The 12,429-nt window shown below is 38.5% G+C and overlaps 1 protein-coding gene across 1 annotated transcript in view; it reads right to left on the minus strand.

The window, feature by feature from the left end:
- The window catches only part of ERMP1 (endoplasmic reticulum metallopeptidase 1), a 44,940-nt gene that overhangs the window by 14,836 nt on the left and 17,675 nt on the right, over window positions 1–12,429 (minus strand). The window contains exons 6-9 of the mRNA XM_060690504.2: window positions 9,539–9,631; window positions 6,533–6,745; window positions 1,634–1,854; window positions 788–962 (exon numbers count right to left, since the gene is read on the minus strand). Coding sequence (XP_060546487.2) covers window positions 788–962; window positions 1,634–1,854; window positions 6,533–6,745; window positions 9,539–9,631 — 702 coding nt within the window. The remainder of the gene's footprint in view (window positions 1–787; window positions 963–1,633; window positions 1,855–6,532; window positions 6,746–9,538; window positions 9,632–12,429) is intronic.

Raw genomic sequence — 12,429 nt, forward strand, 5'->3', positions numbered from 1 at the left:
TGTCACATAAGGGGCAGATTGTAAATCGATAACTGTGGCTGTGTAAGAAATAGAACTCTCACAAAAATCAGTCAACCTGGCTAGAGATCTTTGATTATAAGACATTTGGATTGCCTTTTCCTATTTTATATTAGGAACCAAGTTGCCAAGACACTCTCTTATATTAAACCATGAAATAATTGGGCAGAAGCAGTGAAGATTTCTCTCTGTTTCCTCTTTCCCAGTTCCAGGGATGACATGATCCAAAGGCTGAGGTAAAATGGCATATTGAAGAGTGCAAGATAAGAACATCTGAGAAGGGCATAAAGCGTTCTTGTCAGACACGAGAACTACATGAAACGAAATTACATCAGGGGCTGCTTTTGGCTTGGTGGCCTCATGGCTTATAGCAAGTGTAAAATTCCTAGTACCTCCTTATGGCCTTGGAATACACTGGAGTAGCTGACGCCAAAATTCTTTTGCCAATTTAGAGTTTTATAGGGACTAAATGTGAATACTATAAACCTTGTTTAAAGTTTATAGCATCTTACGTATCTTATAGCATCTTATTTAAATAAAATCACCAAAATTGGGCTAATAATTCCCATGGGGAGGGTTGGGAGGTTTTAAGAACAAAATAGATGCCATAAGTGTTCCAAAAGGGGCTGAAAATACCAGACTGAAGACATCACATTATCATCACCATTTACAACATCAGCTCTCAGAGTTCACAAAAATATTGTCTCAGCTATAAAGATGCCCACCCTTGCATTACCAGAACTTATGGGGATAAGTCTTGTTGCCATACCTTTTTCTTTCAATTCCTTATAAGTCATTAGTTTTGTGAGGAGTGGAAAAGCTACCCATATTGCACAAAGATATGCAGAGGAAATTCCCTGGTAAGTAAGCAGAAGCCCTAAAATAGACCAAACTGCAAGTGGGACATCAAAGAAGAGTTCTCCTAGGAACTGTTCATTTGTATGCTGGGAAAAGAAAAACAAGATAAAAATGTCAATTCTCTTTGATTTAAATTTGAAGTCAATGCATCAGGCATTTTAAAAGCAGAAAATTGCTTCTTAATACACAATATATACAAAGTTCCACTTCCTGTGGAAACAGGAGCTGTCCCAACCAGAAATTGTCTACTACTTCTGATTACAAATACAAGGGATGCAAAAGGAAGTCTTTGAAAAAGCAAGTATAAAGAGGAATCTAAGTGAAACAGAAGGGCAGCTTTCCAGAATCTTATCACATTTTTGAACAAGTGTGGATGTACTAGAAGTAGGGTTTAAATTATTAAGAAAGGGTCAGCATCATCCTGTCAAAGATCACAATTTTATCCCTGGATTCTGCTAGCCCAACTTTGAGAAGGTCAAAGGGCGATCAAAATGATCTGGGATTCACATAGTCCGAGAACTGCCAATTTTTGTGTTCTAATGAAGTTCACTTGAAAATTTTGCCTCGCTAAGGAATTTAGAGGAAACATCAAAACATTTAATCAACAAGGACCAAATAAGAGAAAGTTGGGATAGACTTCTGCCTAGAGAAGAGTTTTACTGAGCAGTCTGACTCATCTAACAGAGGTCTTTATATTTATGGAAGGAAAATAATCATTGCTAAATTCAATCATGTAATAAAACATAATAGTACTTACTTTATAATAAAATTTCTTGGCTAATGTATGCACAAAAATCAGTGTAGCCAGAGCTGCAGATCCGTAGAGAAAATAGGAGACATAGTAGTGGGTATACCAGCAAAGAGATTGTCCAATAAGAGAAATAAACGTTGCCACAAGAAGGATGCCAGTCAAGGTGACAAAGACACCAAGCACTATAAAGCCTAAAGCAACGGCAAATTCCTTCAGATAATTAATTGCTGGGGGAGAAAAGGAAAAGAATATTAAAATCAGAGACATACCGTTCCATTTCTTTTAGGAAGACTAAAGTAATAAGACGTGGTTCCTGGTAAAATAAAAATGGCAACAAAAACCACAAAGCTTTTTCCTTTCATGACTGAATTGCAAATTATTGCCCTATATATTTTACCTTTTTGTATTCTAGTCACTGTGTTTCTGATTGGACTTAATTGCAACATGGCAAGGCTTTTACTCTTTTATGGAAGAAACTGCTTCTATACAGTATATAGCAGGTTGTGCCTTATTAAAATTAGCAGAAAACTTCATTTTGCTTAGTACCATGGCTCTCAACTCAGTATTTTTTACTTACTCTCTAAGATGCATTTCTACCGATTATCTTTTCTTCTAGACCAAGAAGCATTTCATACATACGCCATCAAAAGCATCATATCAAGGTTATGAGAGGAGAAAGGCAATAATCGTAATAGGCCAATGTCTATATATTTACTAATCTGGGTAAGTTGTGTCCCCAACTAACTGTGGATACAAACAGAAGTTCAGTTTGTTAGTCTGCAGATCCTACATTGCAGACTAACAAACTGAACTTCTGTGCATGTACCACTATCCTTACTCTGACCTGTTTCAGAAACTCAGGCAATCCTAACTTCAATCATATTCATGCTAAATAACTGACAGGGAAAATGTATAAAGGCTTAGTTGATGCAAGGAACTATTATCAAAGCTTAAATTTCTTAGTTTCTTTTTCATGGGTTTCCCAAATTGTTCTTACTTTTATATACTTTTCCTGTCTACAGTCTGCAGTTTAAAAGTAGCTTCTTCTGTTCACTTCCTCCAGTGGAGGTACAGAAACAGAAAATGAAATTATAAACCTCTGGGAAATGTATAAATTGTAATATGGGTGTAATGGAAGAAAGTATGGCTTGAGGGAATAAGGTTTGAAGAGGGGTTGTGAACCCCTATCTGGATCCTCTGCCTAGTTTTTGCACCAAAACCAGGGCTTCTCTTCCAGCACCCGTCTGTCTTTTCCAAGGTCTTGGGTGAAGACACCACCCACAACCAGCTGGATCCTTCACAGCATTTATTGGATGGAACTCATGCCTTTGGATCTTCACCATCTGACTTCCAGGAAGCTACTTCTGGATTGTTCTTCTCTTCTCCCCAAACATGAACCAACACTTGCTAGGTGAGGGTGGAGGGGGCTCACCTAAGATGCTTGAAGAGGCAGCTGGCATGCCAACCAACATTCCCTTAAGTGATAAGGATGTCCATTCCCAACATGATATCATGCAGAAAATCCTTGACACACACACCCCTTCACATGGCAGTGGTTTTCAGGCCCACACCTCCAGTCCTATAATGGAGATTTTTCCTTGCGTTCCCAAGGATGCTTTGGATTGTTGAGCCAGCATAGGAGCGTACTTCATCCTACCTGGGACCATGACCAGGAACTGTGCAGTTCTTTGAGATCTTGTCTAATTAATTGTTTGCACCTTGTTCTTTAGACATGCTTTGCTTCCATGACGTTTTTCTACATATAATGAGAACTGCCATGCTTAAAGTCCCTTTGTCTCCCTTAGGGTTAGAGTTAGAGTTTTATGAAATTCTGGAAAGCCTACCTCTAAGCTTGACCTCAAAGTGCTGCAGAATTGCCATCTTCACAGCACCATAATCTCCATCTTAAAACACTCATAATTGCAACACAAAGTTAATCTAGCCACCCATCATAACCCTGTTAAGTACTGGTAACTATCAAACATGCAACTAATCTACCCATCATGTTCCTTTTTGTCCAGTACTTTGTTTTTGACATCTGTTCAAACATAGCAAGAAAGTCCTGTGGAACATCTTCCTCCACCCCTGTCCCATATAATTACACTGGTACAGATATGGCTTCAGCCCCCACATTGTCCTCAGATACATCCTCCCTTTCCAACATTTTTCCAAGCAGTCCACACCTCCTTTTTCAGTTTCTGCACAAGCTACTTGAAAGCTCCCTCTTGGCTTTCAAATTTTCTTTCTCATTTCTTTCATTTCTGTTCAGACTCCTCCAGAGAATCACTCCTGGCTCATACTCTCTCACTGTTGCCTCTCTTTCCTTTGAGATGTGTCACTGGTTCTTATATACAGGGGAGTGGGCTCCAAAACCCCAGAAAGCCAACACAACCCCACCTGGCCTCTAGATGATACACCTACAAGTACCCACATGCTAGCACTCACTACTTACTATACCATTCTTCCCTAAAACTACTACAACAACTCTTGTTCCTCTACTACTTCTCTTTGTGAGCCCTAGTTCTGAAAACAGTAAATCTTCTATGTGCCTTAGGCTGCTTCAGGATGTTTTAGTTTCAGAAACCACCATAGTTTCAATTGGGGAACTGTGACCATCCAAGCCAAGTCCAAAAATGCCAGGGAATTTCTGACAAACTAACCATCAATAGACACATAGATATAAACAATATCTACATACCATGCAAAAGAGACAATCAATAAGTCAAAAAAGGAAACAAAAAGACCAAAACACCTCCCCACCAGCAATCAGCACCCAGATGAACATAGATTAACTCCAAGATTAACATCAAACCAACAATCAAGTAAACAATACCCCAATCAAGGAACTGCCAAACAAGCCAACAGTAAACAGCCCAACCAAAGAACGTCTGCCAACAATATGTTCAAGGTGTTGGTGATTACCTATAAAGCCCTATATGGCTTAGGCCTGGGGTATCTGGCGGATCACCTGCAGCCAGCAACAGCTCCCCATCGCCTGGTGCGCTCACACAGAGAGGGCCTACTTGGGGTTCCGTCGGCCAAGCAATGTCGGTTGACGGCCCCTAGAGAGCGAGCCTTTTCTGTAGGCACACCTACCCTCTGGAATCAGCTCCCCTTGGAGCTCCGGGTGGCCCCCGACCTTCGCTCTTTCCGCCGTGACATTAAAACATGGTTGTTTCGCCAGGCTGGCCTGGACTGAAGGGGTTTTAACAGGAATTTTAGATTCTTTTATTGTTTGAATTTTAATTTGGACTTGTTGCTTATTGCTGTGAGCCACCCTGAGTCCTTGTGGAGAAAAGGCGGCATATAAGTCAAACAAACAAACAAACAAACAAACAAACATACATACATACATACATACATACATACATACATACATACATACATATATATATATATCAGGAAAAGCCACTAGAATTTAAACTGAGAGCAAACCCCACTTCTTACTAGCACTGATGATGCTACGTAGTTTTAGGTAATGAAACATCTGCAAGAAAGCAAACAAGCTCAGACAGCACCAAGGATCCCTCAGATCTTAATGGAACAGGGCGGCAGCAGCCCATATACTGGCCACTTTGCAGACAGCCTGTCTTCTCACAAGATGTTATCACTGCCCATGTAGCACCTCCTGTATGCTTTGCATTGGCTCTTCCATTTACAAACCTTTACTACCCCCCCCCCACCCCCAATGCCTTAGCAAATTTCTGGTAACTGGTCCGTTTAGATTTTGCAGCTTGGCAAACACTCCTCCTTGTCTCATATCCATGCTCTGTGTTAACAACTGACCCTTTAACAAGGGGATAATTAGCCCCTTATTGGGTGTCATTTATGTGTTATAGCGTAACAGGGTTTAATTCTGAACTGGAGGTCTATCTCTGAGCAAAGGCAGCAATAGACACAGAAACACAGAACAGTAGAAGAGGCCTTATGCTTTTGACTTTATACAGATTATTTTCAGCAGGAATTTACAACGGGTATAAATCACAGTTCTGACTTTGTGTCTCCCTACTCAGTGACCATTCCCCTTAACCTCCCCTGCTTTCTCCCTGTTTCTCTCCATTTCCCTTTGGACTTGATTAGTGAGAAACAAGAAAAGAAAGGAATTGGCTGGGATTACTGGAGTGTTCGTAGTATCACTTGACTTTTTCCCATCTCAACTTAACACCTTCCATTCCTCTATAGGGGGAAGAATCTCTCTCAGCGTCTTCTGTCCAGATTTCCTCCAAAACCAGAGCTTTCCTACCAGCAGCTGATTGCCTCTGTTTCTTCCAATCGTGGGTGAAGCTACTTCTTGCAACCAGGCACACTCCTCCTAGTCCTCCAAGATCTTGGGACTCTGGTTGTTTGTTTCCTGACTTCTAGGGAAGCAACCCCTAGATTGTTCTTTTCCTCTCCCCAAACAGGAACCAACACTTGCCCTTCAATTCAGTTCTTTGATTTACTCTCCAATTTCTCTTCATCCTTTTCTTTCCAGCATCTCTGGTTGCTCCAGCTATAAACTTTACTCTTTTTTCCCTCTTCCTCTCTTCCTTGTCTTACTCTCTATCTCCAATTTTCGGTTAAACTGGCAACATGTCCCATAGCAATTGAGGAGGTCCTAGTAGGCAGATCAGCTCATCAGCCTTATGACAGCAGAGTTGTCAAAGCTAAATTTCTTTTTTCTCTTTCTCCTCACTCCAATGTCTGGTTCACATCTCCAAAAGCAGTGGCTTTGCCAGGCCCCGAAATCCATATGGCACAGTATGCAAACAAGGTTTACTTAGTTTTCCTTTACTTTTAACTCCTGCTTCTAATGTATTTTACTCCCTACTTCTTTTTCTATATTTTATATAAGGTTGCTTATTCTTAAATAAAACAATATTCCTGGGTAATGCCTGTGTGGGACAGAACATGAAATGAACTTACCTCTTTTTCTTGGCTGTAGAACTTTTTTGCCGAGATAAAGCATGGCAACTGACGCAATGATGCAATTCATAATGGCACCAACACGAGCTGGGTAAGCCAAAATAAACATGCCAAGAACATCAAAGAAGACAACATTTCCGTGTCGATACTCCTGAGATTTGGTTGATATATCTGAGTTTGCTAAGTATTTTAGCACAGCTAAGATATTGTCACCTTGGGGAGAAAAATAGTATATATTAAGGATTTGTCTTTTATTAAGTATATCAGCACACCATTTCATTAATATTATATCATGAAACAATTGGAATTTGATTTTTTTTTAAATTCGCAAAACAAATAAAAATTGAAAGGGGAAAATTAAATGGGCTGGATAAAATTCAATATATTGAGGGCCTGAGTTTTAAAAATATATCATATTTTTCAGAGTATAAGACACACTCTCCCCCCCGACTCTCAGCTGTTCTTTAGAAGCTTTTTTTCAGTCCTAACCAGGGCCGGATTTAGTTTGAAAGAGGCCCTAGGCTATTCCACTTATGAGGCCCTTTCACCAGTGGTGGGATTCAATTTTTTAACAACAGGTTCTGTGGGCGTGGCTTAGTTGGAGGTGTGGCTTGATAATCATGTGACTGGGTGGGCGTGGCTAGCTGGTCACGTGACTGTGTAGGCGTGGGTAGCTCGTCATGTGACCGGGTGGGCGTGACTATGTGCATAGACTTTTTTCAGAGGGCTGAAAAAAGTCATTTCTGACTGGGCCTCGCACTTTTGACCGGTCCTCACACTTATGACCATCCTCACATTTATGCCCGTGCAGCTTTCTTAACAACCATGTCACTCATTTCGCAACTGCTTTTCTTCACCATGATGACAAGATAGGGCAAAAACGTAAAATGTGAGGACAGTCGTAAGTTCGAGGACTGGTCAAAAGTGCGAGGACCAGTCAAAAATAACTTTTTCAGCCCTCTGAGTAGTCCATATGCATAAAAGGATACAGCAATAGAGAGGGATGAAGGAAGGGAAGGGAAATTAGAGTAGGAGTGAGGGTAAGAGGGGGAGGAAGAGAGGAGGAGAAGGAGAAAGGAAGAGGAAGTAGGGAGGAGAAGAAGAGGGGGGGAAGAGAAAGTAAGAAGGAAAGAAAAGAGAGAGGTGGTAGGTTTGAGGAGAAAGATTGCTGTGCAATAAAAAAGATGAAAGGGAAGAAAGCCAACCCCAAACAAATATAAAGATATTAAGATAAAGAATGAATGGTTAAACTTTAAAGAATAAAAGAGAACAAATATGAATAAATAGCAGTAATTAGAAACACACATACAAACATACAATTTATTTTCTTTGAACAGAGTATTTGGCCGGTTCACAAATTTAAATAGTGTTTAGTCACTTCAATTAAATTTACAATTTCTATATTTCCTTTTTGCCATATTTATTCCTCATCTATTTTTTTAAAAAAACCAATATTACCCTTCATCCTCATCTCTAATCTTAATCAAATTCAATTTTTCCCTTCTATTCTATATTATACCCCTTTCCATTGTCATCTATTTTTATATCCATCCTCATTGTTTAATTATGTAATTATGTAATACAGTTGTTTAATACAAATTCAACATTTTAATATAAATCAATTAGTTATAAAACTATCTTTTTTGTATATTAATCAATATGAACATGAATATTCCAATTATTTCCCTGCAATCCAATTTCTTACAAATCAATTAATTATATTTACCAATAATAATAAACCAAATAATTTCCCCATATATTCCTCTGAACCACAACTTAACCATTTCTGCTTTCAACACAATATACAATTAATAGTATCTCAATTATTACAATTCCCTAGTTAAATACAGCTTTTTTTTCTTTTGTGTTTTAAAATCTTGAACTCTCCTCCTAAATTTCCCATTGTTTGCAGTTTTTCACCTACCTTTTTTGGGGAGGAAAAATAAAAATAAAAATAAATCTCTCTCTGCCTCATTTTGTCACATTGCACCAAAGATCCTGGTTTCGGTTTCGTTTCTGCAGCTTAGCTAGGGGAAAAAAAAACTGCTTCATGAACACTTTACACTGATTGCCTGTAGGGCGGCCCTTTGAAGCCCCGGGCAAGAGTTTAAACAGTTTTTTTTTCTTCTAGCCATCAGCTGGGGCTCAAGAGGCAGCAGGACTGAGGAGGCAGAATGAAAAATCGGGACTTTTTTGAAACGCCGCGGGACGCGGGACAAATTGCTAAAAATCGGGACTGTCCCGCCAAAAGCGGGACGTCTGGTCACCTTACCCTAGAACCCCCAGAATCCCACCACTGTGTAGGACCCTCTTGATCTTGAGGCCCTAGGCTGAAGCCTAGTTAGCCTATAGGAAAATCCAGCCCTGGTCCTAACGAGGCGCTAGCAAGTGAAGAGATTTCCATGCTTTGCCTGCTTTTCTCATTGCTTCTCTTTCCAGTTGTGCTTTAGAAGCTGTTTTTTATCCCCAAGCTGGGGATAAAAAGTATGTGTGTGCACATGCTCAAAACTAGCAAACTAATGTGCTGAAGCTGACCAGACTAAGGACGTTAGCCAGATGAATACCTGGTAGGCAGATTTTTTCCCCCTATTTTCCTCCCCAAAAACTAAGCTGCATCTTATACTCAGGTGCGTCTTATACTGCGAAAAACACGGTAGTTACAAAACCTTAATATAAATAGAGAAATAATTTAGTATATTGCAGGGCCAATAATGATAAAGAAACAAGTAAGACATAACCAGGGGAAATTTCAAGGAAACGTGTATAAAAGTAAGCCATATCTAAATTGTTTGTAGTAATTAAAATCAATTAACTTTACCCAAACTCCTTAATATAGGAGAAGCAAAACTAATTTACCTAGTTACATTTATCCATAAACTTTTTATTTTCAAAGCATTATCTTTAGGATACTGAGATTTTGGGTCTATTAATTTCAATTTTCGTTAAGAGGAACAATAATTTAATCTTGCCTTGCCATTGAAATCATTAAAAACTGAAAATACTTACCTGCTCTCTGAATAGAATCTGTCAAAATTCGATCCACCGTGTCATATTTTGTATGATAGATGTAACCATTTTCAATGAAAGCCAGATCTATTCCTGTCAGTATAATTAAATTAAATCATGTTATTTAATATAACTTTGTAATGTAACTTTACAAAGTATTCCTAACTAAATTTAATTATTTGACAAGTAAAGTTAAATTAACTATGAAGAGCCATGGTGGCACAGTGGTTAGAATGCAGTACTGCAGGCTACTTCTGCTGACTGCCGGCTACCAGCAATTGGCAGTTTGAATCTCACCAGGCTCAAGGTTGACTCAGTTTTCTATTTTTCAGAGGTTGGTAAAATGAGGACTCAGATTGTTGGGGGCAATATGCTAACTCTGTAAACCATTTAGAGAGGGCTGTAAAGCAGTATGTAAGTCTAAGTGTTATTGCTATGAAATTTTCTACTAAACAATCATATTTCAATATTTGCTTACAGCTTCATAATTTTCTTTGTGTGCTTAGTATTTATGCTTTTCTTTCTTTTTATTGCAAAAGTTTTACAATTACATTTTCACCCCTTTCCCCCCCCCCACCTCCCCCCCCAGACTTCCCAACCTCCCTAACCCTCCCTAACCCTCCCCTCCCCCCCAGACTTCCCTATAATATACTCATACTCATAAAAAACCCTTAATATAACACTTATATATAAACTTGAACCCCTCCCTCCCCTGTATAATTTTTCTCTTTACCTCCTTACATTAAAATATTTCCAATACATTATTTTCAAATAAAAGCTATTTGATACTTTCTAGTTTGATATTTGTTCTGAACATATTCTATCCACCTTTTCCATTCCCATTCATAAGTCTCTTGTGAACAATCTTTTAAATATGCTGAAATCTTCACCATCTCTGCAAAACTGGCCATCTTCAAAGTCCATTCCTCGATAGTGGGCAAAGCTTCATTCTTCCAGTATTTACCTATCAACAATCTTGCTGCTGTTATCATATACAATATCAATTTTGTTTCACCCAATGTAAAACCCTTAACTATACCCAATAAAAACAGTTGTGGAGAAAATTGAATTTTTTTCTTTAAAACATTCTGCATGACCCACCAAATTTTTATCCAAAAAGCCTTAACTTTCCTACAGGTCCACCAAACATGATAATACGTAGCATCCAAACATTCACATCTCCAACATTTTGGCTGAACATTAGGGTACATACATGACAACTTTTTGGGATCTAAATGCCATCTATAAAACATTTTATAGAAATTTTCCCTCAGGTTCTGCGACTGTGTAAATTTAACATTCTGAACCCAAATTTTTTCCCATGTTTCCAACATCACTGGTTCTTCAAAATTTTGTGCCCACTTAATCATACAGTCTTTAACTAATTCGGTTTCTGAGTCCCTTTCTAGCAAAACATTATAAAGCCTTTTGATATGCATTGGACCTTTCTCTCTTATATGTCTAACCAATTCTTCCTCGTGCAACATAATACCAGTTTTTTGGTCCTCTTTCCATCTCAATTGTAATTGATTATATTGTAACCAAGTGAAATTAATCCCTTCGTCCAACAGTGTCTGCAATGTCTTCAGCTGCCATCTGCCCGCATCTGTAAAAAGAACCTCTTTGTATAAAACCCCCCCGAGTGACATTATATTTGTATTCCACAAAGTATGACCAAGATCCAGCCATAGCGGTATTTTATAATCCCATTTGAGTCGATGCTTCTTCCAAACTCTCATCAAAGAGTCCCTAAGTATATGACTTTTAAATACTTTATCAACTTTGTCATCATAAAATAAGTAAGCATGCCATCCAAATTCAAGATCAAAACTTTCTGCATTCAATATTCCAGCCTTTTTACTCCCAAACCAATCACTTGTTAAAGTTAAAGCTGCTGCATCATAATATAGCTGTAGGTTTGGAAGTTTAAGACCTCCTCTTTCTGGAACATCTTGCATAATTTTCAATTTCACTCTCGGCTTCTTCTCGTTCCAGACAAACTTATTCACTCCAGATTGCCAAACTTTCAATTGTTTGTCACTTTTAAGCACCGGAATCATTTGAAACAAAAAAAGAAATCTTGGCAAAATATTCATCTTAACTGCTGCTATTCTTCCAAGTAGAGACAGCTGCAGTTTTTTCCAAGTCTCCATATCTTTCTGCACCTCTCGCCACAACACCTCATAGTTATTTTGAAACAATTTCATGTTTGATTCTGCAACCTGAACTCCTAGATATTTTACCTTAGGTACAGTCTCAAAACCTGCCCTCCTTTCAAGCTCATGTTTACGATCTTGTGTCATGTTTTTAGCTATCATTTTAGTCTTTTTTGGATTCAATCTAAAACCTGAAACTTTACCATAGTCTTGTATAATGTCCTTCATCAAGATTATTGATTCCATTGGTTGTGATAGGGTAACAACCAGATCATCTGCAAATGCCTTTATTCTGTAATCCTCTTGCCTAATCTTTATACCTTTCAAGATATTAGAGTCCCGTATTGTATTTAGCAAGACTTCTAGTGTTAAAATAAATAAAAGTGGGGACAACGGACATCCCTGTCTTGTTCCTTTTTCAATTTTAAACTCTGTTGTCAGACTTCCATTAATAATGATCTGTGCCTTTTGCTCTTGATAAATTGCCGAAATCGCCTGTATAAATTGATCCCCAAAGTCCATCTTTTTTAAAGTCTTTAGTAGAAAATTCCAATCCACTCTATCAAAGGCCTTCTCTGCGTCCAAAAAGACCAGCACTGCAGGAATCTGTTTATTCTTCTCAAGATATTCCAATAAATCTATTACTTGCCTTACATTGTCCTTCATATATCTGCCCTCGATAAATCCCGCTTGATCATCATGAATCACCTTTTGAATTACTGGCATCAACCTGTT

This window comes from Pantherophis guttatus, chromosome 2, assembly GCF_059756535.1.
Source record: "Pantherophis guttatus breed Tessera chromosome 2, ASM5975653v1, whole genome shotgun sequence".
In the NCBI taxonomy this organism is placed as follows: domain Eukaryota; kingdom Metazoa; phylum Chordata; class Lepidosauria; order Squamata; family Colubridae; genus Pantherophis; species Pantherophis guttatus.